A 26,178-nucleotide genomic window follows, 5' to 3' on the forward strand; every position below is an offset into this window, starting at 1 on the left:
TGTACTAAGCATTTTGAATGGATGATGGTATAGTTGTCTTGATTCTGCTTGCCTTGGTCTTGTCAGTTCGCTTGATTAACATTCAGAAACTGAATGTGCTTCAGCATTCCATACTCATCACTGACTGATTGCATGTGACTCCTGTTCTTTGTCTGTATATGTTGTCTATAATGTTCAGAAAGTTTCCCCTTTTTCAGTGCTGAACTGAATTTTCATTCTCCATATCATCATCAACCAGGACATACTGCATCAGTTGTTAGGTCTTAACTCCACTGAAACTTGCTCATCCAAATATCTACTACTTCTGGCATATAAGAATGAGTCCTTATTGATGTCCAATGCACAAAATTTTAAAATTACCTTTTGTGGTTAAATTTTCCCAATTGATTATCCCCAGAAACCGGTCTCTATTATTGGTAACTACTGTTAACCACTTAGGCCCTAAATGTTAAAATTCCCTTGCTAAACATGTTGCTTTTTTTTTTGTTTTTCATTCTTTTCCCCATGCAGCCTGCCACATCTGGGTGTTTCTTGACCATTTTCCGCACTGACATAAATGTAAGTTCTTTCCATCCAGCATAGCTTTGGTGAGATTTCATAATAGTTTGCAACACTGCAGAAACAGATTTTGTTTTTCTTCTCACTAGTTCTGTTCTGGTCATGGTAGATGATATCCATTTCTGTTTTTCTGTTGATGTGAGCCTTGGACCAAATATGGGCAGCTTGTTGAGCATGAATAGCATCTTGAAGTGCAGTTTAATCATTTCCTCATTCAATATCCACACACTACTTTTACAGCAGGGATTACTAGGTATGATCTGCTAACAATACAAATCACAGATTAAACCAGCTATCCTGCAGTCTTGTATGCTGCTTATGCCACATAGGTATAGACAGTATCTTATGGGTTGGTGGATATTTGGAACACTGCAGAAGGGCTCATCTTGTATTGTAATTGTATGATGTAGAATCCTATCAGTATACAATTAAAGGTTTGCTGTGGTTTTCTCATCAGATTTAATAGACCACTTTCGATTTTAATACAATATTTGGAAAAAAAACCCTAATTTTACTAACATAGTAAGCAGTTGAGATCCATGCTAGAGTCATCTGTAGTGATCAATGATTTCACATGATCAAAGTCTTTTTTCCAAAGCCATAACTTGTACTATTGTGATTGTGTGCTGGTAGCAGTTTTTGGATCTTGAAAGATAATTGTAATACTAACTTAGAATTTAAAGAACTGCTAATTTGTTTTTATTGGCTTTACTCAAAACACAGTTTGAAACATTGCACTGCCGTCAAGCACTCTGCCTCAAATGAAGTAATTGTTAACAAAACAGCTATTTTGACTCCAGAGAAATAAGAACAAATTAACAAGCAGCATGGAAAAATCAACCTAGCAAAAACCAGCAGGAGACCACCTATTTAGTCAGTCATGCAGAGGTACACTTGAAAAAGAGTAGTGCAGTACCAGGGTTGCTACCTTCTGATATACTCATCACTGGGACAATTAACGGCATTCATTTTTACTATAATTCAATGTTAAATGACAGTTGAAAACATTATTTTGGATGCAACTGGGACTACAAATTTTATTACATGGTGTGGAAATCATGTGAAAAATTCAGTAACCTTCATATCTTTTGTCAAAAAGTTTGTAAAAGTTCAGTACTTAAGCAATTCTGTGGTTGTTGTTTGTACATAGGATCGGATAAAATATGCATCTCAGATATGGGACTTGCCATTTCATTATTCTCCAATAAAATGTGGTAATCGTTTTTCTTTAAATGCTGCCATCCCCTCCAAACGGTCTTTTGTAGGAATAACCTGTATTTGCAGAAAGTACAATTACCTTACCAAAATATTTCAGATGCAGCTTCTAAAGCATTCATTTCAAAGAAAGTAATTGTTTTTAAAAAATAGCAGAATCACCATACCTGAGCATAACACATTTCTTCAATTGCCATTCCTGATCCAAGATCTACCTGTGTGGGTTTAGAAATAATATTTCAAATGGAAAGGCTAATATTGTTTTAATTGGAAGGTGAAAATAAAATTGAAAGTTAATTTGTTGGTTCTTTACTTTTGAACAACTGACTTTATTTCAAAGACCTCCTCTTTCATCCCCCTCTGCTCACGCATCAATGAATTTAATACACGACGTGACGTCAAACACTTCTGCTGCCTCCAAGCCCATTTTTACAATCGGGACTCCCGCCCACCTTCTGAGGATCCCTTTGCTCACCTCCTAGACACTCCGAGCTGGCCTATTACCTGCCCTCAATCTCTTCATTTCCAACTGCCGCTGAGACATTAACTACCTCAACTTGTTTACCCCCAACTTCTCATCCTCTCAATGCACAGCCCTCCACTCCCTCTGCTCCAATCCCAACCCCACCATCAAACCAGCAGATAAAAGGGATGCAGTGGTAGTTTGGTGCACTGACCTCTACACTGCTGAAGCCAGACGCTAACTGCCCCCTCGACCATAACTCCACCCTCCATCACCATCTCATAGACCATAAAGAACCTCAGCACATCTCCCAACCTCATAGTCCGGGAACCCCGCACCACCCGGTTCTACCTCCTTCCCAAGATCCACAGACCTGACCACTCTGGCCGACCCATTGTCTCAGCATGCTCCTGCCCCACTAAACTCCCCACATACGTTCGAGACACCACCCACACCCTCCACCTCTTAAGACTTCCGGTTCCCCAGCCCCCAATACCTCATCTTCACCATGGATATCCAATCCCTCTACACCTCCATCAGCCATGACCAGGGCCTCCAAGCCCTCCATTTCTTCCTCTCCTGACATCCTCAACAGTACCCTTCCACTCATACACTCATTCGTTTGGCTGAACTGGTCCTCACCCATAACAATTTGTCCTTCGAATCCTCCCATTTCCTCCAGACCAAAGGGGTAACCGTGGACACCCATATGGGCCCCAGCTATGCCTGTCTCTGTTGGCTATGTAGAACACTCCATCTTCCACAGTTACACTGGCACCACTCCCCAACTCTTCCTCCGCTACATTGATGACTGCATTGGCACCACTGTGTGTGCTCCCGTGAGGAGGTTGAGCAATTCATTAACTTCACCAACACATTCCACCTCGACCTTAAATTCACCTAGACCATCTCTGACACCTCCCTCCTCTTCCTGGACCTCTCCATCTCCATTGATGACTGACTTGACACTGACTGACTTTTTTTAAAAAATCCACCGACTCCCACAACTATCTGGATTACACCTTTTCCCACCCTAACTCCTTCAAAAATGCCATTCCGTTTTCCCCACTCCTCCGCCTCCACCGTGTCTGCTCCCAGGAGGACCAGTTCCACCACAGAACACACCAGATGGCCTCCTCCTTTAGAGACCGCAATTTCCCTTCCCATGTGGTTAAAGAGGTCCTCCAAGGCATCCCGTCCACACTCCGCCCCTCTGCCCTCAAACACCACCCCTCCAACCGTAACAAGGACAGAACCCACCCCCCACCCCGTGCTCACCTTCCACCCTACCAACCTTCACTTAAACCACATCATCCAATGACATTTCCATCACCTCCAAACAGATCCCACTACCAGGGATATATTTCCCTTGCCACCCCTTTATGCTTTTTGTGGAGACTGTTCCCTCCATGACTACCTGGTCAGGTTCACGTCCCCCCCAATAACCCACCCTCCCTTTCTGGCACCCTCCCCTGCTACCGCAGGAAACCTTTGCCCACACCACCTCCCTCACCTCCATCCAAGGCCCCAAAGGAGCCTTCCATATCCATCAAAGTTTTACCTGCACATCCACCAATATCGTTTATTGTATCCATTGCTCACGATGCGGTCTTCCCTAGATTGGGGAGTCTCGACGACTCTTGGCAGAGCACTTTAGAGAACATCTCCAGGACACCCGCACCAATCAATCCCACCCCTGTGACCCAACATTTCAACACCACTTCCCACTCAGCCGAAGATATGCAGGTCCTGGGCCGCCTCCACCACTGCTCCCTCACCACCCGACGCCTAGAGGAAGAACACCTCATCTTCCGCCTCGGAACACTTCAACCCAGGCATCAATGTGGACTTCACCAGTTTCCACACTTCCCCTTCCCCGACCTCACCCCAGTTCCAACCTTCCAGCTCAGCACCATCCCCATGACCTGTCCTTCCTATCTTCCTTTCCACCTATTCACTCCACCCTCCTCTGAACTATCACTTCCCTCCCCACCCCATTCACCTACTGTACTCTGCTATTTTCTCCCCACCCCCATCCCCCTCTCATTTATCACTTCACTCTGCCTCTATTCCTGATGAAGGGCTTTTGCCCAAAATGTTGATTTTCCTGCTCCTTGGATGCTGCCTGACCTGCTGTGCTTTTCCAGCCCCACTCTAATCTTTATTTCAATTATAATCCTACATTTTTTATTTAGTCATAGAGATGTACTGCATGGAAACAGATGCTTCGGTCCAACCTGTCCATACCGACCAGCTATCCCAACCCAATCTAGTCCCACCTGCCAGCACCTGGCACATATCCCTCCAAACCCTTCCTATTCATATACCCATCCAAATGCCTCTTAAATGTTGCAATTGTACCAGCCTCCACCACATCCTCTGGCAGCTCATTCCATACACGTATTACCCTCTGAGAAAAAGTTGCCCCTTAGGTCTCTTTTATATCTTTCTCCTCTCACCCTAAACCTATGCCCTCTAGTTCTGGACTCCCTGACCCCAGGGAAAAGACTTTGTCTATTCATCCTATCCATGCCCCTCATAATTTTGTAAACCTCGATAAGGTCACCCCTCAGCCTCCACTCCAGGGAAAACAGCCCCAGCCTGTTCAGCGTCTCCCTATAGCTCAAATCCTCCAACCCTGGCAACATCCTTGTAAATGTTTTCTGAACCCTTTCAAGTTTCACAACATCTTTCTGATAGGAAGGAGACCAGAATTGCACGCAATATCCCAACAGTGGCTTAACCAATGTTCTGTACAGCTGCAACATGACCTCCCTTGCTCTGACTTTACTGTCAGATTTTGACTCAATTACTGACATGATAATTTCATCAAAAAAAATATATTTGGCACTTGAAGCTCATCTGTGTGGTACCTCAACCTATTTGAATCCTAATTTGTCCAATCTAAACTCCCTCAAATGATGGCTTCACTTTCTCATCTAATGGCTTTTTAAAAAATATTTTGTGTCAAGTGTTTTCTAAAATAGTACTTGAAGTTTGAATTGTGACCTTAGTAACTGCTGGAGTATGAATTATTGGTATTCTGTACCATTTGTGCAAAACATTGAGGTTCAAATTTGTTTTTGACAATCAAGATAATGGTGTACAAATTAAAGACAACAAACTAGCTACTTCAACTTTTAGTCAGCAAATAACTAAGTTCTACAGGTCATAGCTAGTTACACCAGCAGTGCTGTTAGGAATGGTTTTGACCCAGTGAAAGTGAAGGAGTAGGAATGTATTTCTAAGTCTATGGTGTGTGGCTTGGAGGGGAATCTGCAGGGGATGATGTGATTTTCTAGATGGAAAAGGCTGTGGAAATAGGTGCTGCCTAAGGACTAAGGAGTCTTGGTGATTTATTGTGGCGCATCTTCTAGATAGCGAATACTGAGGATGGTGAATGGGAAGTCAAAAGTGGACTTCTCAAGTGATGCAGGAGCTTCATTCATCCAGGCAAGTGGGGACGTTTCATTACATTCCTGAGTTTCACTTTGTGGATGATGAACAGAATTTGAGAAGTCAGATGAGCTGTGCTACAGAATTCCCTCTTTTCTCCTCACCTACACTTTTGCTACAATACTTATGCATAGTCCAGCTCAATTTGTAATCATGTAACCCTCCAAGGTATTGATATTAGGGAATATAGCAACAATAATAACATTATGGTGTCTCTCTGGTTCATGTGTGGTAAGATGTTACTTGGAGAAAGTGAGGACTGCAAATGCTGGAGACCAGAATTGAAAAATGTGCTGCTGGAAAAACACAGCAGGCCAAGCAGCATCCGAGGAGCAGGAGAATCTACGTTTTGGGCATAAGCCCTTCTTCAGGAATGAGGCTGGTGTGCCAAGCGGTGTTGAAAATGTGTTGCTGGTTAAAGCATAGCAGGTCAGGCAGCATCCAAGGAATAGGAAATTCGATGTTTCGGGCATAAGCCCTTCATCGGGAATGTGCCTGCTTGGCACACCAGCCTTATTCCTGAAGAAGGGCTTATGCCCGAAACGTAGATTCTCCTGCTGCTCAGATGCTGCCTAGCCTGCTGTGTTTTACCAGCACCACATGAATGTTACTTGCCTCATTAGCACAAGCTGAAGGTTATACAGGTCATTTTGCACTCAGACTCACTGATTTTTGATTCTGAGCTCTTTAGTCACAAACATGGCAGTGTATTGATTAAAATGTTTTAAGAATATAAAAAGCATTATACAAAACAGATGTGATTCTTTTTGTATAATGCTTTTTATAGTCCGAAGTGACATACTAGGTGGTGATGATCAAGTAACTAAAGATTTTTTTTCTCTTTAATGCCTGTTGAGTCTTCATGACTTTAAGGCTTGTGTTCAAAAATCAAAGTTTCCCAACTGATTGGTTTCTGTCAACTTGGCTTGTTCTTTAATAGGCTTTATTTTGCTCATTTAATTTCATGTCGTCTTCTTCTTAAAAACAGCACATCAAACATCTACAATAGTTAGTCTGTCAGTAAACCATTCTGTGAATTAGATAGCACTCATAACTGGTGAAAAAACAGCTTTGTTTAACTATTCCACCCAAAGAAAATTTAAAAATCTTTCCTTCAGTCTTTCAGTAGCTCAAAAAGTTATTTACGTTGTTTTGGATTAGAAGAAACAACTCTTCCTTTGATTTTCTAGCTGGGCCAAATCTTGTATTTGGGCTGGTTTCTGCTCCTACTACAAAGTTATTCATTCTTTTCAAATTAGCCCTCAACTTAAAGTCAAATGAGATCAGCTAACTAATGAAACAAAGATCACATTCAGGACCTTGTTTCTCATGCCTTTGCACTGCACTGAACCAGCAAAGGGCTTGTACATGTTTTCAAGTGTAGAATCTTAAAAAACTGAGGGGAAAACCAATCAGTGATACAGAAAGGTGAGGCCTGATGGATTTTAAACTACTGGGGTTTACTTAAACTGCTCATCAGCTGTTTACCCATTTCAGGCAAAGTGAAGTGGCAGGCATCTGTGGGGGTGTTGCATCACATTGAATTTGATCAATAAGAATTAATCACATTATTACATAATACACCTAGCACATTACCTCAATGCCTTTGTTCATTGCCTGCTTTGCCATCCTGAGAGCTACTGGACCCTTTAAACAGAAAGAAAAATTTACTGTGTGTGCAAGGCATAATATTCAAATATTTATAAACAGAAAAAAAGCTGTAATCTAATTATTTATTAGCAACACCACCCCACCCTGTGTTACTGATTATACACTTCAATAATGTATTTGAATCATGCACTGTTTAGTCAAGTTTCCCATGTGTGTTTTATTTACAAACCTGTGGAAGTATAGCTTTGGCCAGATCCAGTGCTTTTTGATAAGCTGCATCCCCCACATCATTTTGACATACGGCACTATTCACTAGGCCCATTGACATTGCTTGTTCGCCATCTATCTGTCGACCAGTGAAAATAAGTTCCTTTGCCAGGCTGATTCCTATAACTCGAGGCAGCCGTTGACTACCGCCTTGAAAATGGAAATAAAGTTTTGAGTAGCTATCACAGCTTAGATCAATAGTTTGGTTATACTAAGATTTCATTTGTTAATATTTACTCATGCAATATGCAACTAATTTCTAACTAACTACAAAATAAATTTGATGCCCAGCATATATTTCCTACACCAGAAATTGTCATGCCTTTGTGTAGCATTCAGGTATTACTTTTAAATACACCCTCTTACTTCTCAATTCCATCAACACTATTGTGCTTCCAAAGTAAAACAAAATGCTTAGCAGAAAAAGCTGCAAGTGTGGGGAGGGTAACATAATATTGTCTGTGACCTTTCTTCAGACCACTGCTTCAGCCGACAGTTTCTATAAGCTGAAAGGTAGTTAGATATCTAAGAACCAGTCAATTCACTGCAGGAAGCTCGAGCTCCAACTGTCTGAACAGGACAAAACAGACTCAAAGTAGAAAAGGGGAAGAAAGGAACTGGAATTAGCCTAGATTTAGATTTTATTGTCATTTGTACTCTAGAGTACAGTGTAATCTTAAGTACAAAGGCAGAGACAAAAATAGAAATTGCTGGAAAAGCTCAGCATGTCTGGCAGCATCAGAACTCTAAAGAAGGGTCACTTGACCCAAAATGTTAACTCAGTGGAGAAAAGATCAGATGCTGCCATACCTGCTGAGCTTTTGCAGCAATTTCTACGTTTTTGTCTGATTTACAGCATTTCTGGTTCTTTTGGTTTTTATAAGGTACAAAAATAGAAAAATAAAGAAATATGTTTAAAAATTTCATGAGTTGAAAAATAAAGGAGGCCAGAAAATAGAAAAAATCAAGCTGATATCAATAAAGAATCACATATGGTAAGCAAATTGCTAAAATGAGAGCATTATAAAGTCATACAGCATGAAAACTGACCCACAGATTCAACTAGTTTCAAAACTACATTAATCCCACCTGCCTGCATTTGGCCTATATCAGTCCAAATCTTTCATATCATGTCCTTATCTAAATATCTTAGCTGTTGTATCTGTACCTGCATCCACCACAACCTGTGGTAGTTCATTCCACATACTAATCACTGTGTTTAAAATGTTGCCTCATGTCTTTTTAAAATCTTTCTCCTCTCACCTTAAAAGTATGCCTCCTAGTTTCTAACAAATATCACACAAGAGGGGTGGAGCATGACTCACTTCACCTTTTCCTCTCAGCCAATTTTGTATCCATGTTGCTACTTTTCCTTTTATTCCACGAGTTATAATTTTTCTCAAGTCTGTTGTGTGGCTTAATACCAAGGACCTTCTGTAAGTTCATGTGGACAACATCAACAGAATTGCCTTAATCAACCATTTCTGTTACCTCTTCCAAATTAAAAACTCAAGCAAGTTAGTTCAACAGGATTTCCCGTTAGAAATTCATGCTGCTGTTCCTAATCAGTACCACTTTTTCCATGTAAGTATTAATTTGATCCTAAATAATTGTTTTCAGAAGCTCTCACATCAGTTAAAGCTAAACTGACTGGTCTGCAACTATTTTTCAACAGAACAATTCTCCAGTCTTCTGGCACAACTGTGATTATAGCCAATGCCTTTGCAAATTCCACTCTTGCTTCTTTCAATATTCTTGGTTGCATCTCATCTGGTCTGGGTGCAAACTCAACTTTAAGAATCAACTAACACTTCCTCCTGATCAAACTTAAACCCTTCTAGTACCAAAATTTCTTCCTCTGTCACTATGACCTGACCTGGGTAGCATTTCCCTCTTTAGTAACAACCAATGTGAAGTATTTATTTAATACCCCAGCCATGGCATCTGGCTCCATGTCTGAATCTGGCTCCCAATCGGCTCTAACCTGCCTTGCATCACTCTTACTACTTACATGCCAAGAAAGTCTTTAGGATTTCCTTTGATGCTGGCTGCCTGCCTTTTCTCATAATTCTTCTTTGCTTCTCCAATAAAATTTTTCACAAATTCATACAGTCATCGACATATACAAAATGGAAACCTTTCATCCAACCCTTCCATGCCGACCAGATATCCCAATCCAATCTGGTCCCACCTGCCAGCACCTGGCCCATATCCCTCCAAACCCTTCCTATTCATATATCCATCCAAATGCCTCTTCAATGTTGCAGTTGTACCAGCCTCCACTACTTCCTCTGGCAGATCATTCCATACAGGTACCACCCTCTGAAAAATTGCCCCTGAGGTCTCTTTTATATCTTTCTCCTCTCACCCTAAACCTATGCCCTCTAGTTCTGGACTCCCCAACCCCAGGGTAGAGACTTTTATTCTTGATGAAGGGCTTTTGCCCGAAACGTTGATTTCACTGCTCCTTGGATGCTGCCTGAACTGCTGTGCTCTTCCAACACCACTAATCCAGAATCTGGTTTCCAGCATCTGCAGTCATGGTAAAAACAATGTTGTCTTTTTATCCTATCCATGCCCCTCATGGTTTTCTAAAGCTCTACAAGGTCACCCCTCAGCCTCCGATGCTCCAGGGAAAACAGCCCCAGCCTGTTCAGCCTCTCCCTATAGCTCAAATCCTCCAACCCTGGCAACATCCTTGTAAATCATTTCTGAACCCTTTCAAGTTTCACAACATCTTTGATAGGAAGGAGACCAGAATTGCACACAATATTCCAACAGTGACCTAACCAATGTCCTGTACAGCCGCAACATGACCTCCCAACTCCTGTACTCAATATTCTGACCAATAAAAGAAAGCATACCAAACAGCTTCTTCACTATCCTATCTACCTATGCCTCCATTTTCAAGGAGCTATGAACCTGCACTCCAAGGTCTCTTTGTTCAGCAACACTCCCGAGGACCTTACCATTAAGTGTATAAGTCCTGCTAAGATTTGCTTTCTCAAAATGCAGGACCTCGCATTTATCTGACTTAAACTCCATCTGCCACTTCTCAGCCCATTGGCCCATCTGGTCCAGATCCTGTTGTAATCGGAGGTAACCCTCTTTGCTGTCCATTACACCTCTAATTTTGGTGTCATCTGCAAACTTACCAACTGTACCTCTTATGCTCACATCTAAATCATTTATGTAAATGACAAAACGTAGTGGACCCAGCACCGATCCTTGTGGCACTCCACTGGTCACAGGCTCCAGTCTGAAAAATAATCCTCCACCACCACCCTCTGTCTTCTACCTCCCAGTTGAAAAATCATGTTCTTGCTTCACAACATGTATTTTCAATTTAACATCATCTCTATGACTCTAAAAGTGCACTTTTTCATCTTCATTTCTATCTCTTTTGTCATCCAGACATCTCTGAATTTGTTTCTCCTACCTTTCCCTTTTGTGGAAACATGCTTTAACAGTATTCAAACCACTTCCTCTTTGAAGGTAGCCCATTGCTAATTTACAATTTTAATTTACAGTCTGGAGTCGATTAAAGTGTGGCGCCAGAAAAAGCACAGGCAGACAGCATCCTAGGATCAGTACCCTACCCGGCTCCTGCCTGAAATGTCAACTCTCCTGCTCCTTGGATGCTGCCTGACCCACTGTACTTTTTCTAGGACCATACTTTAAGTCAATAGAGTCCAACACCTGCACTGTCTCCTTGTTTCAGTCTATCCAACCTAACTCCGTTCTTGCCCCTTGAAATCAGCTCTCAGCCAATTGGTTTTTCTTACCAGTTATTTTCCACAGTCACACTAAACCTTATGATACAATTATCATTGTCTCCTGTGTGTTTCCCTATTGTCACTTGAGCCACTTAACCAACTGTATTTCCAAGAACCAGGTGCAATGGTGCTTCTTGTTGGACTGGATGTACACTGCTGGAAATTCTTCTGAACATATTCTAGTACACTTGCTCCCCCTCTGTCCCTTGTAAAATGGAAAAATAACTTGAGAGTAGGATCTCACGGGATTCCTGCTGTATCTGCCTGGTGGTCACCCATTCCATTTTGCCACCAGACTCCTAAACTGCAGCGTGCCTCCTCTCTGAACGTGCTACCCACTTGATACTCAGCCTCACGGATATGCAGTGGCTCCAGCCATTTCTGCAGCTGGTGGCACTTCCTGCACAGGGCCAACGACTGTTTCAGTAGAGTCTATGACATCCTACACACCAGAGGCCATACGTTTCATTCAATCAAAATCCCCTGCTATATCTTTACTTCCCTAGCATTGACTTTATTCTGTTTTGAATTACTTATATAGGCCCTAGCTTTCCCTTATTCCATAAGGCCATAAGATGCAGGAACAGAAGCAGGCCATTCAAGTCTGTTCTGTTATTCAATGAGATTATGCTATTTGATACTATTCAACTCCACCTTTTGCTTTTTCCCCACAAAATGTGATTACTGATTAAGAATCAGTCAGGGTATGTCAGCCATGAATATATTTAACAACCCAACTCTGACAGCCCTCTGTGAATGAATTCACTAATGCACTACCTTTTGGGAGAAGAAATTCCTCCTCAGCTGTCTTAACAAGGTAACCTGTTACACTGAGTTTATGGCCTCTGACCCAAGACACACTCAATGAGAAATAATGTCTCTGCATCTATGCTGTTAAACTTCCCAACAATCGTTTTTCAATAAGGTTGTCCTCATTCTTCTAAATCCCAATGAAGCTCAACCTACCTTTCCAAGTATGGCTACTTCTTTAGAAATAAAATGTTTTACTAATTTAGAGAAATTCAACCGGTGTCTAATAGCAGTTTTTACCAAACAAACAACTTACTGAAAAAGAAGAAAATAAGCCATTTGTCCCCATCTTGCACACTTTACATTTTGCAGCAGTCCTTACTTAACCTCTGTCCTTCTCCTGTCCCAAATTTCCACTTTGAATCAAATTCCTAGATTGTACACACTTGGTCTTTTTCTCATTCAGGCAAAGTTCCTTTTCACACAGCTTTAACTTGTGAAAGTAATCAGCACGTTATTGGAGCAAAGGTTTCGACATGAAAGCAAAAAATGCTGGCGATCACAGCAGCTCAGGCAGCATCCACGGACGGAAAGCAAGCCAATGTTTTGAGTTTGGATTAACGCTATAATGGTGCTGGGGGGGGGGGGAAAGGATGTTGATTATTCCAATTAGGTGATCACATTCTGATCAGATTGCATTACAGATTTCAGCATCTGCAGTAATTTGCTCCTATATGGATTCTAAGGTGGCTGATTGTGGAGGTATCGATCAGACAGCTGTTTCTTTAATTAGGCTACTTAAAGATTGTTCACTAGAGGTCAGAATCAGACTTTTACTCTAAAATTGAATCATCTATATAAAAGACTTACCCACGTCACCAATTCCATTCATCTCCAAAATGCTGTCAAGTTAAAATAGATGATTGAAAATGATTTGCCATAAAGGCTAATCACTAAATAATACATCAATCTCTCTGCCTTTACAGCACCACTGTGTTGATCTGCAGCCACAAAGACCAACTCCTGTCATTGCAACTGTGTTCTGCATTTGATGGTATAATTCTTCAGCAGAAAAAATTTGGAGACTTTGATTAGACTCTACGGAAACATTATCTCACCCTCACCAAACTGTTCAAATGACAGAATATTGCTTTAGAATCCTCACAGCATTTTACTGTTAATTGGATGGTGGTAGGGTTTAGCAGTATTTGTGCTCCATTGCTGAAAGGATTTCTGATTACTTGCAGGTGAGAATTATAGTCATGAATCTAGAAGTGTGGTTGTCCCAAGTTTGGGCATCAGTGATGATGGGGAAGGGAGGTGGGCACCAGAGGTTACACTTTGCACCAAAATGGTGAAGCCCAAAACACTGCAATTATTTGACTTAATATGGCACATACAGTTCAGAATCAACCAGGATTGGTCTGCACTCAGAAATAAAAATGTGAAACCATTACCTTATTGGTTGCAGGCAACAGAGGTCTGCTTTGACAAAATGCAACCAATGGAGTGCACATCATCGCCATTTTTATTACTCGAGATGATACAAAATACTCCCAATTTTCAAACTGTCCACTTCATTATAAAAGTCTCATTTTATATAGTGAATAAGTAACTCACCAGCACCTGGAAGAAGACCTCTGGTAACTTCAATAAGGCCCATTTTGGCAGATGATGCTAAAGTTAAAGAAACAAGTGGCAATAAACTGACTGCTCTTTAAGACATCCACTAAATATTGAGAGTTGTAAATTATTGAAAATTGCAACTCAGAGTCAGAGATGTACAGCATGGAAACAGACCCTTCGGTCCAACCCGTCCATGCCGACCAGATATCCCACCTCAATCTAGTCCCACCTGCCAGCACCCGGCCCAAATCCCTCCAAACCCTTCCCATTCATATACCCATCCAATTGCCTCTTAAATGTTGCAATTGTACCAGCCTCCACCACATCCTCGTGCAGCTCATTCCATAAATGTACCACCCTCTGTGTGGAAAAAGTTGCCCCTTAGGTCTCTTTTATATCTTTCCCCTCTCACCCTAAACCTATGCCCTCTAGTTCTGGATTCCTCAAATCCAGAAAAAAGACTTTGCCTGTTTATCCTATCCATGCCCCTCATAATTTTGTAAACCTCTATAAGGTCACCCCTCAGCCTCTGACACTCCAGGGAAAACAGCCCCAGCCTGTTCAGCCTCTCCCTATAGCTCAAATCCTCCAACCCTGGCAACATCCTTGTAAATCTTTTCTGAACCCTTTCAAATTTCTCAACATCTTTCTGATAGGAAGGAGACCAGAATTGCATGCAATATTCCAACAGTGGCCTAACCAATGTCCTATACAGCCGCAACATGATATCCCAACTCCTGTACTCAATATTCTGACCAATAAGGGAAAGCATACCAAACGGCTTCTTCACTATCCTATCTACCTGCGACTCCACTTTCAAGGAGTTACGAACTTCCACTCCAAGGTCACTTTGTTCAGCAACACTCCCGAGGACCTTACCATTAAGTGTATAAGTCCTGCTAAGATTTGCTTTCCCAAAATGCAGCACCTCGCATTTATCTGAATTAAACTCCATCTGCCACTTCTCAGCCCATTGGCCAATCCAATCAACATCCGATTGTAATCTGAGGTAGCCCTCTTTGCTGTCCACTACACCTCCAATTTTGGTGTCATCTGCAAACTTACTAACTGTACCTCTTATGTTCACATCCAAATCATTTATGTAAATGACGAAAAGTAAAAGTGTAGGACCAAGCATCGATCCTTGTGGCACTCCACTGGTCACAGGCCTCCAGTCTGAAAAACAACCCTCCACCACCACTCTGTCTTCTACCTTTGAATCAGTTCTGTGTCCAAATGGCGAGTTCTCCCTGTATTCCATGAGATCTAACCTTGCTAATCAGTCTTCCATGGGGAACCTTGTCAAATGCCTTACTGAAGCCCGTATAGATCACATCTACTGCTCTGCCCTCATCAATCTTCTTTGTTACTTCTTCAAAACACTCAATTGAGTTTGAGAGAAATGATTTCCCACGCACAAAGCCATGTTGACTATCCCGAATCAGTCCTTGCCTTTCCAATTCATGTACATGCTGTCCCTCAGGATTCACTCCAACAGCTTGTCCACCACCGATGTCAGACTCACTGGTCTATAGTTCCTGGCTTGTCCTTACCACCCTTCTTAAACAGTGGCATCACGTTAGCCAACCTCCAGTCTTCTGGCACCTCACCTATGACTATCGATGATACAAATATCTCTGCAAGAGGCCCAGCAATCACTTCTCTTGCTTCCCACAGAGTTCTAGGGTACAACTGATCAGATCCTGGGGATTTATTCACTTTTGTGTGTTTCAAGACATCCGCACTTCCTCCTCTGTAATCTGGAAATTTTGCAAGATGTCACCATCTATTTCCCTACAGTCTATATCTTCCATACCCTTTGTCACAGTAAATACTGATGCAAAATACTCATTTAGTATCTCCTCCATTTTCTGTGGCTCCACACAAAGGCCACCTTGCTGATCTTTGAGGGGCCCTATTCTCTCCCTAGTTACCCTTATGTCCTTAATGTATTTGTAAAAACTCTCTGGATTCTCCTTAATTCTATTTGCCAAAGCTATTTCATGTTCCCTTTTTGCCCTCCTGATTTCCCTCTTAAGTATACTCCTACTGCCTTTATACTCTAAGGATCCACCCGAACTATCCTGTCTATACCTGACAAGTGCTTCCTTCTTTTTCTTAACCAAACCCTCAATTTCTTTAGTCATCCAGCATTCCCTATACCTACCAGCCTTTCCTTTCACCTTAAAAGGGATAGACTTTCTCTTGTTATCTCATTTCTGAAGGCTTCCCATTTTCCAGCCCTCCCTTTACCTGCGAACACCTGTGCCCAATCAGCTTTCGAAAGTTCTTGCCTAATACCGTCAAAATTGGTCAATCTCTGATATAGAACTTCAACTTTTAGATCTGGTCTATCCTTTTCCATCATGATTTAAGTCTAATAGAGTTATGGTTGCTGGCCCCAAAGTGCTCCCACTGACACCTCAGTCACCTGCCCTGCCTTATTTCCCAAGAGTAAGTCAAGTTTTGCACCTTCTCTAGTATGTACACCCACAGACTGAATCAGAAAATTGTCTTGTACACACTTAACAAATTCCTCTCCTTCTGAACCCTTAACACGATGGCAGTCCCATAACCACCCTATTTTACTTACAGATAGCTGAGATCTCTCTCCCCCCCCCCCACCTTTCTGTCCTGGAACATTAAGCTGTCAGTCCTGCCCATCCCTGAGCCATGATTCTGTAATTGCTATGATATCCCAGTCCCATGTTCCTAACAATGCCCTGAGTTCATCTGCCTTCCCTGTTAGGCTCTTTGCATTGAAATAAATGCAGTTTAATTTACTAGTCCTGCCTTGTCCCTGCCTGCCCTGACTGTTTGACTCGCTTCTGTTCTCAACTGTACCAGTCTCAGGTTGATCTCTTTCCTCACTATCTCCCTGGGTCCCACCCCCCACCTTACTAGTTTAAATCTTCCCGAGCAGCTCTAGCAAATCTCCCTGCCAGTATATTAGTCCCCTTCCAATTTAGATGCAATCTGTCCTCCTTGTACAGGTTGCTTCTACCCCAAAAGAGATTCCAATGATCCAAAAATGTGAATCCTTCCCCCATACACCAGCTCCTCAGCCATGCATTCTTCTGCTCTCTCCTCCTATTCCTGCCCTCACTTGCTCGTACCATGAGGAGTAATCCAGATATTACTGCTCTCCAGGACCTCCCTATTAAATTTCTGCCTAACTCTGTGTAATCTCCCTTCAGAATCTCAACCTTTTCCCTTCCGATGTTGTTGGTTCCAATGTGGACAATGATTTCCTGTTGGCCCCTCTCCCCCATGCGAACATTCTACACCTTCTCTGAGACATCCTTGATCCTGGCACCAGGGAAACAACACACCATTCTGCTTTTTCTCTGCTGGCCACAGAAATGTCTGTCTGTACCTCTGACTACAGAATCCCCTAACACAATTGATCTCTTGGAAGCTGATCTACCCCTCATTGTATTAGAGCCAGTCTCAATACCAGAAACTTGGCTGTTCGTGCTACGTTCCCCTGAGATCCATCACCCCCAACATTTTCCAAAACAGCATACCTGCTTAAAATGGGTATATCCACAAAAGACTCCTGCACGAGCTGCCTCCCTCTCTTATCTTTCCTGGAGTTAACCCATCTATGTGACTGTATCTGAGACTTTCCCCCCCTTCCTCTAATTGCCATCCATCACATACTGTTGCTGTTGCAAATTCCTCATCGCTTCTGTTTCTCCAACCGATTCATTCGATTGGATAACATTCACATCCAGCAGCATTTATGGCAGATATAATCCACAGTAACCCTTAAACTCTCTTTAAACTCACCCATCTGACAATAAGTACATATCATTCTATTAAAGGCCATTTCTGCTCCTTCACAATCTACAGACCTAGAAAATAGCACCTAAGAAGATAGTTTCATAATTGCAATACTGGAATATTGAAATTTGAAACAAAGATCTACCATGCAGCATCTTGTTAATACAACATCACTGAGAAAGGAAACAAGAGGAAGCAGAAAAAAAAACAAGCTTACGCATGAAAATGAGGAAGAATATTTTGAATATAAAGTCCACAAGGATTTTTAGGTCTTGCAATTATTCATGGAGTACGTACTATCCATTGCCTTTTCTTTGAGCGACTCTATTCACTTGGGCTGACAAGTGGCAGGTAATATTTGACATACAAATATCATAAAGCCATAGAGATGTACAGCATGGAGACAGACCCTTCGGTCCAACTTGTTCATACTGACCAGATTCCCAACCCAATCTAGTCCCACCTGCCAGCACCTGGCCTGTATCCCTCCAAACTGTTCTGGGGAACGTGGCCTGAAATGCTTCTACTTTAATGCAAGGAGTATAGGGTGTAAGGCAGGTGAACTTAAGGCTTGGATTGGTGCCTGGGAGTATGACGTTATTGCAACCACAGAGACTTGGTTGAAGGAAGGGCATGATGATTGGCAACTAAATGTTCCAGGATATTGACATTTCAGACAGGACAGGGAGGGAAGTGGGTGGGGGTGGGGGAAGAGAGAGAGAGAGGTGGAGTTGCATTGCTGGTCAGGGATGATATCATGGCTGTGCTAAAGGAGGACACTATGGAGGTCTTGGGTAGTGATGCATTATGGGTGGAGCTGAGAAATAAGGAGGGTGCAGTTACATTGTTGGGGCTGTATTACAGGCCTCCCAACAGTGAACGTGAGGTAGAAGAACAAATAGGTAAATAGATAATGGAAAGATGTAGGGGTAATAGGGCAGTGGTGATGGGAGATTTTAATTTTCCCAACATTGACTGGGATACACTTAGCATCAGAGGTCCGGGTGGGGTAGAATTTGTAAAAAGCGTCCAGGAGAGTTTTCTAGAGCAGTATGCCAATAGTCCAACGAGGCAAGGGGCCATATTGGACCTGGTACCAGGGAACGAGCCAGAAGTTGCGGTGGGGGATTTCTTTGGGAATAGTAACCACAATTCTGTAAGTTTTAAAATACTCGTAGATAAAGATGAGAGCGGTCCTAAGGGAAGAGCGCTAAACTGGGTCAAGGCCAATTATATCAAAGTTAGGCAGGAGCTGGGAAATGTGGATTGGACACAGCTATTGGAAGAAAAGTCCATATTTGAGATGTGGGAGGCTTTCAAAGATAGGTTAAATATAGTGCAGGATTGGCATGTCCCGTTGAAGGCAAAGGATAGGAAGGGTAGGATTCGTGAATTGTGGATGACAGGAGAAATTGTACGACTAGCCAGGAGGAAAAGGGAAGTGTATATAAGGTTTAGGCAGGTAAGAACAGAACGGGCCACGGAGGAATATCGGAAGAGTAGGACAAGTCTTAGACAAGGAATCAAGCGGGCTAAAAGGGGTCATGAAGTAGCTTTGAGTAAAAAATGAGGTCTGCAGATGCTGGAAATCAGAGCTGCAAATGTGTTGCTGGTCAAAGCACAGCAGGCCAGGCAGCATCTCAGGAATAGAGAATTCGACGTTTCAAGCATAAGCCCTTCATCAGGAATAAGAGAGAGTAGCCAGGCAGGCTAAGATAAAAGGTAGGGAGGAGGGACTAGGGGGAGGGGCGATGGAGGTGGGATAGGTGGAAGGAGGTCAAAGTGAGGGTGATAGGCCGGAGTGGGGTGGGGGCGGAGAGGTCAGGAAGAGGATTGCAGGTTAGGAGGGCGGTGCTGAGTTGAGGGAACCGACTGAGACAAGGTGGGGGGAGGGGAAATGAGGAAACTGGAGAAATCTGAATTCATACCTTGTGGTTGGAGGGTTCCCAAGCGGAAGATGAGGCGCTCCTCCTCCAGCCGTCGTGTTGTTATGTTCTGCCGGTGGAGGAGTCCAAGGACCTGCATGTCCTCGGTGGAGTGGGAGGGAGAGTTAAAGTGTTGAGCCACGGGGTGATTGGGTTGGTTGGTTCGGGCGGCCCGGAGGTGTTCTCTGAAGCGTTCCGCAAGTAAGCGGCCTGTCTCACCAATATAGAGGAGGCCACATCGGGTGCAGCGGATGCAATAGATGATGTGTGTGGAGGTACAGGTGAACTTGTGGCGGATATGGAAGGATCCCTTGGGGCCTTGGAGGGAAGTGAGTGTGGAGGTGTGGGCGCAAGTTTTACATTTCCTGCGGTTGCAGGGGAAGGTGCCGGGGGTGGAGGTTGGGTTGGTGGGGGGTGTGGATCTGACGAGGGAGTCACGAAGGGAGTGGTCCTTGCGGAACGCTGATAGGGGAGGGGAGGGAAATATATCCTTGGTGGTGGGGTCCGTTTGGAGGTGGCGGATGATACGTTGTATGCGGAGGTTGGTGGGGTGGTAGGTGAGAACCAGTGGGGTTCTGTCTTGGTGGCGGTTGGAGGAGCGGGGCTCAAGGGCGGAGGAGCGGGAAGTGGAGGAGATGCGGTGGAGGGCATCGTCGATCACGTCTGGGGGGAATTTGCGGTCCTTGAAGAAGGAGGCCATCTGGGCTGTGCGGTGTTGGAACTGGTCCTCCTGGGAGCAGATGCGGCGGAGACGAAGGAATTGGGAATATGGGATGGCGTTTTTGCAGGGGGCAGGGTGGGAGGAGGTGTAGTCCAGGTAGCTGTGGGAGTCAGTCGGTTTATAATAAGCAGAATTAAGGAGAATCCCGAAGCATTTTATTCTTATATAAGAAGCAAGTGGGTAACTAGAGAAAGGATTGGTCCACTAAAGGATAACGAACGAAAGTTATGTGTCGAACCTGAGAGAATGGGTGAGATTCTGAATGATTACTTTGCATCAGTGTTCACTCAGGAGAGGAACATGATGAATCTTGAGATTAGAGATAGAAGTTTGATTAGTTTGGATCACGTTGACATAAGTAGGAAAGATGTGCTGGGTAGGCTAGAGTTATTAAGGTGGACAAATCCCCAGGACCAGATGGGATCTATCCCAGGTTGCTGAGGGAGACGAGAGAGGAAATAGTTGGGGCCCTGACAGATATCTTTGTGCATCCTTAAATGGTGAGGTGCCGGAGGACTGGAAGGTTGCTCATGTTGTCCCCTGTACAAGAAGGGCAGTAGGGATATTCCAGGTAACTACAGACCAGTGAGCCTGATGTCAGTGGTGGGAAAGTTGCTGAAGAGGGTACTGAGGGATAGTATCTATTTATATTGGGAAAAGAATGGGCTTATCAGTGATAGGCAACATGGTTTTGTGGCGGGGGAGATCGTGCCTTACCAACTTAATAGAGTTCTTCGAGGAAGTGACCAAGTTGATAGATGATGGTAGGGCCAAAGAGGTTATATACATGGACTTTAGTAATGCATTTGATAAGGTTCCCCATTGTAGACTAATGGAGAAGATGAAGTCACATGGTGGGCAGGGTGTTCTAGCTAGGTGGATAAAGAACTGGTTGAGCAATAGGAGACAGAGAGTAGTAATTGAAGGGAGTTTCTCGAAATGGAGAAAAGTGACCAGTGGTGTTCCACAGGGGTCAGTGCTGGGGCCACTGTTATTTGTAATATACATAAATGATCTAGAAGAGGGCACTGTTGGTATGATCAGCAAGTTTGCAGATGACACAAAGATTGGTGGAGTAGCAGAAAGCATAAGAGACTGTCAGAGAATACAGGAGGATATAGATAGACTGGAGACTTGGGCAGAAAAGTGGCAGATGGATTTCAATCCAGACAAATGTGAGGTGATGCATTTAGGCAGGACTAATTCTAGAGTGAATTATACAATGAATGGAAGAGCCTTGGGAAAAGTTGATGGGCAGAGAGATCTGGGAGTGCAGGTCCATTGTACCCTGAAGGTTGCTGCACAGGTGGATAGAGTGGTCAAGAAGGCATATAGTATGCTTGCCTTCATTGGATGGGGTATCGAGTATAAGAGCTGGCAGGTCATGTTAAATTTGTACAAGACATTGGTTCCGCTGCATTTAGAATACTGTGTATAGTTCTGGTCGCCACATTATCAAAAGGAAGTGGATGCTTTAGAGAGGGTGCAGAGAAGGTTTACGAGGATGTTGCCTGGTTTGTAAGGTGTTAGCTATGAAGAGAGGTTGAGTAGGTTAGGTTTGTTTTCATTAGAAAAAAGGAGATTGAGGGGGGAACCTGATTGAGGTTTACAAAATCATGAAGGGTATAGACAGGGTGGATAGAGACAGGCTCAATAATGAGAGGTCACACTTTCAAGGCGAGAGGTGTAACGTTTGAGGGGGATACACGCGGCAAGTACTTCATATAGAGGGTAGTGGGCTTCTGGAACGCGTTGCCAGCAGAGGTGGTAGAGGCAGGCACGGTAGATTCATTTAAGGTGCATCTGGACAGATGCATGAGTAGGTGGGGAGCAGAGGGATACAGATGCTTAGGAATTGACCGACAGGTTTAAGACAGTACATTTGGATCGGCTCAGGCTCAGAGGGCTGAAGGGCCTGTTCCTGGGCTGTAAATTTTCTTTATTCTTTGTACTTCAGTGTTGCTAGGTTATAATCCTGGAACTCGCTCCCCAATGGCATTGTGGGTCTGCCTATAGTACATGGATCGCAGCAGTTCAAGGTGGCTTCTCACCACTATCTTCTCAAGGGTAACAAGTTATAGGCAATAAATGTCCACATCTCAAAAAAAACAAAACTTGTTTGTATTCAATTTCCTCTATTTTTCTGTTCATTTAAATACTTTAACCCACACAATTTGTAGTTTTTAAATTGCATTATTCAACTTTTCAGCCTCCTCTGTAAATTTGACCAATTACTAAATTAATGTAAATGATGTATATCAGAACCAAATTAACTCTAATACAGAGTCATGAGCACCTATTAGATATTCTCTGACCCCGTTGATTAACAATTGTTTCCTACTTTTCAGCCTGTTCTTATCCAAGATTTAGCCAGAATTCCCAATATTTTGAAGTTGAACAAAGTCTTTTGTGTGAGACAACTCAAATGTTCATAGCTAACACAAGAACCCAAATACCCACCTATCCATATTTTATTTGTGTATTCTCCACATTTTAGAGACATAGAGATATAGAGCGCGGAAATATACCCTTTGGTCCAACTTGTCCATGCTGATCAAATGTCCCAAATAAATATAGTTCCATTTGCCAGCATTTGGCCTATCTCTAAACCCTCCAGGAAGGGTTTACCTATCCAGATGCCTTTTAAATGCTGTAATTATATCAGCCTCCACCACTTCCCTCTGGCAGCTCATTCCATACACACCACCCACTACGTGAAAAAGTTGCCCCTTAGGTCCCTTTTAAATCTTTCCCCTCTCACCTTGGATTCCCCCTTCCCTGGGAAAAGACCTTGCCTATTTACCAAATCCATGCCCCTCATGATTTTCTAAGGCCACCGCTCAGTTTCGGACACTCCAGGGAAAATAGCCCCAGCCTAGTCACAGAGTTATACAGTAGAGAAACAGATCCTTTAGTTCAACTTGTCTGCGCTGACCAGATTTCCCAAACTGAGCTAGTTCAGTTTGCCAGCATTTAGCCCAAATCTCTCTAAACCCTTCATATTCTTGTACAGATGCCTTTTAAATGTTGCATCAGTCTCCACCATCTCCTATGCAGCTCGTTCCATACATGCAACACCCTCTGCATGAAAATGTTGTCCCTCAGGTCCCTTTTGAATATTTCTCCTCTCCCCTTAAACCTATGCTCTCTAGTTTTCAACTCCCCTATCCTGAGAAAACAACCTTGGCTGTTCACCCTTTACTTGCCTCTCATGATTTTACAAACCTCTATAAAGTCACTCCTCAGCATCTGATGCTCCAGGAAAATAAAAGCCCCAGGCTATTCAGCCTCTCCTTATAACTCAAACCCTCCAATCCCAGCAACACAAGTGGATGTAGGAACTTTGACAAAGATGATTAATTTCAGCCTTTGCCTCCTTATTATGAGGATGCTGGGGACAAAAAGAACAGCAATGCTTCTGTGAAATGTTTAATTAATTACTTTAAGTAAAACTCCACCCAGATTGATTAAAGTAGTAAAATAACAACTCAAGCTCAGCAAATCTCAAAGTTTGTAGAGCAGACTTTAAGTTAGCTCGCAACCATCTTCTCAAGGGCAACAAATGCTATCCAGCTAGCAGGCCCATGTCCTGCAAATGAATTTTAAAAAAAGCAACTTATGAGATCTCAGTCTACAGTGGGACAGTGGCTCAGTGGTTAGCACTGCTGCCTCACAGCAGCAGGGACCTGGGTTTAATTCCAGTCTTGGGCGACTGTGTGGAGTTCGCACATTCTCCCAGTAACTGTGTGGGTTTCCTCCAGGTGCTGTGGTCTCCTCCCACAATCCAAGATGTGCAGGTTAGGTGAATTGACTGGGCTGAGGAGCCCATCGTGTTCAGGAATGTATAGTTTTAGATGCATTAGTCAGAGGTAAATGTAGAGTAGTAGGGGGATGAGTCTGGGTGGGTTACTCTTTGGAGATTGGTGTGGACTTCTTGGGCCAAATGGCCTGTTTTCACACTGTAAGGATTCTATGATAAGCTAAACAGTCTAATAATGTGATCCTACCTGCAACACGAAGATCACATGCCAGTGCTAGCTCCAGACCACCACCAAGAGCATATCCATCTATTGCAGCAATGGTAGGCATTGGTAGACATGCTAAAAGAAAACGCATCATTAATACTTGAAAAACATTTAGAAATTATTTACACAACATTAAAAACAAATCAACAGCTAAGCCATCAAATGACAGTTTCTAGAAATCTCATTGGTTAAGAAGCTTCTATTAAGTTACTAATGTGGTTTGATTGCTACAATTAATCACATGACCAAACTGAACAATTCACTTTTAAAGGGTAAGCCCCTGGAGCCAAGCCAATGGAAGTTGGCTCTGTAGGTACTAGATTGTGGCAGCTCTGTTTACCTAATAATGGATAATGATTTATCTAACAAATGAGGCCAAAGTTGGCTTATGCATCGCTTTAAAGGAATCTCATATGTTCAAACAGCTGAACATGGAGGTGATGAAAAATGAGTGCTCATTTGGATTTTGGTGCAGGAGGGGAGGTGGTGCTGGTTTTTATTTTATCGCAGCCTCCAGCAGCTGGTTAATGTTCAAAGGCATTAATCAGATGAGCATGTGAATGATCAGTTGATTACTTGGGAAGTAGTTTTTCTTTAATCCTTTATTGGGATGTAGATTCATCAGCAAGACCAACAGCTGTTGCCTATCTTTGAACAGGAGGCCATTAAGTATTAACCCCATTTCTCTATATTCAAACTCACTTGTCTGTCAGACCAGATAAGGATAGCAGATTTCCTCCTCTAAAGGGGAATAAACAGTGAATGGGTTATTACATCACTTGTAGGTTCATGGACACCATTACTAAGAATAGCTTTAAATTCCAGATTTAATTAGTTCACTAAAGATCAAACCAAATGCCAAGGTGAGGTTTTAATCCACCACTCCAGAGCTTCTGGATTAATAGGTCAGTGACATTACTACTGCTGCACCATTTCCCAAAGTTAAGGATGCTATCAAATTAAGCAACCAAAAATGTAGCAAAGAGTATCAGTAAACCTGAAGATTGGCAGTGTTTTAAAAACCAGCAAGCCACCAAATAAAAGGGAAACATTGAAGCAGATTGTAAAGACTTTTATAATTCATAAGCATAAAGTAGGGAAACCAAACCCTAATCCCATAGATGCAAAATTTGGAAAATGATCACAGGGAATTAAGAAATTGCAGGTGTTAAATCAGCTTGCTCTTTTTGAGAGGATGAGAAATTGGCTAAAGTCTTATGCTCGAGATGTGACTCTCCTGCTCCTCGGATGCTGCCTGACTGGCTGTACTTTTCCAGCAGCACACTTTTTGACTCTGATCTCTAGCATCTGCAGTCCTCACTTTCTTCCAATTCCGACTCTGACTACACAAGCACAGGAGGCCTTGCTGGAAGCCAGAGGTGGGCAGGATTAATTTTAAGACTAATTTGTTAAGGCATTGGCCTGAGAATAAACCAGTGAACGGCTGTCACCAAATCTCCATGGCAATGCCCCTACCAGAATCCACTTGCCAACCAGTCAGGGCTGTTCTTTCATTCAGTATAAATGTTGGTGTCCCCTTAAAATGGTATTTTTGCAAGTTGTCCTGGTGAGAGCAAGACCAAAAGCTTTGACAAAATGAGTCTTTTTTTTGCAGCAATACCCAAATTTCAATATATCAAATCAGGGAGACTCATTCCGAAATTGAATTGCTTTTGTGCTACTTAATAACAGTGGATTTCACAAAGATCAGTTTGGTGAAACTCTACACTGGCTTTCACATGTTGAGTCAAGATTAGAGTGGTGCTGGAAAAGCACAGCAGGCCAGGCAGCATCCGAGGAGCAGGAAAACCAACGTTTCGGGCAAAAGCCCTTTGTCAGCAATCGCTCTAATCTTGATTCTAATCTCCAGCGTCTGCAGTACCCACTTCTGCCTTTCACACGTTGAGTTATTTTATACCAATACACCTAAACTAAAAGACTATTGACATGTGCTGCTTTATTTTAAGAAAATGTTTGAAACTACTCTTTCCAAAATAAA

At 42.8% G+C, this 26,178-nt stretch overlaps 1 protein-coding gene across 2 annotated transcripts in view; it reads right to left on the reverse strand.

The window, feature by feature from the left end:
* Nucleotides 1–1,234: 1,234 nt before the first annotated feature.
* echdc2 (enoyl CoA hydratase domain containing 2) overlaps nucleotides 1,235–26,178 on the reverse strand; it is a 31,305-nt gene continuing 6,361 nt past the window's right edge. The window contains exons 5-10 of one of the 2 annotated variants that reach the window (XM_060829837.1): nucleotides 24,162–24,254; nucleotides 13,717–13,773; nucleotides 7,533–7,720; nucleotides 7,289–7,339; nucleotides 1,941–1,984; nucleotides 1,235–1,830 (exon numbers count right to left, since the gene is read on the reverse strand). In XM_060829837.1, coding sequence (XP_060685820.1) covers nucleotides 1,650–1,830; nucleotides 1,941–1,984; nucleotides 7,289–7,339; nucleotides 7,533–7,720; nucleotides 13,717–13,773; nucleotides 24,162–24,254 — 614 coding nt within the window. In that variant the 3' untranslated portion in view covers nucleotides 1,235–1,649. Of the gene's footprint in view, nucleotides 1,831–1,940; nucleotides 1,989–7,288; nucleotides 7,340–7,532; nucleotides 7,721–13,716; nucleotides 13,774–24,161; nucleotides 24,255–26,178 lie in introns of both variants that reach the window. The other variant, XM_060829838.1, reaches the window with a different exon arrangement.

This window comes from Hemiscyllium ocellatum, chromosome 9 (assembly GCF_020745735.1).
Source record: "Hemiscyllium ocellatum isolate sHemOce1 chromosome 9, sHemOce1.pat.X.cur, whole genome shotgun sequence".
NCBI classification, from domain to species: Eukaryota; Metazoa; Chordata; class Chondrichthyes; order Orectolobiformes; family Hemiscylliidae; genus Hemiscyllium; species Hemiscyllium ocellatum.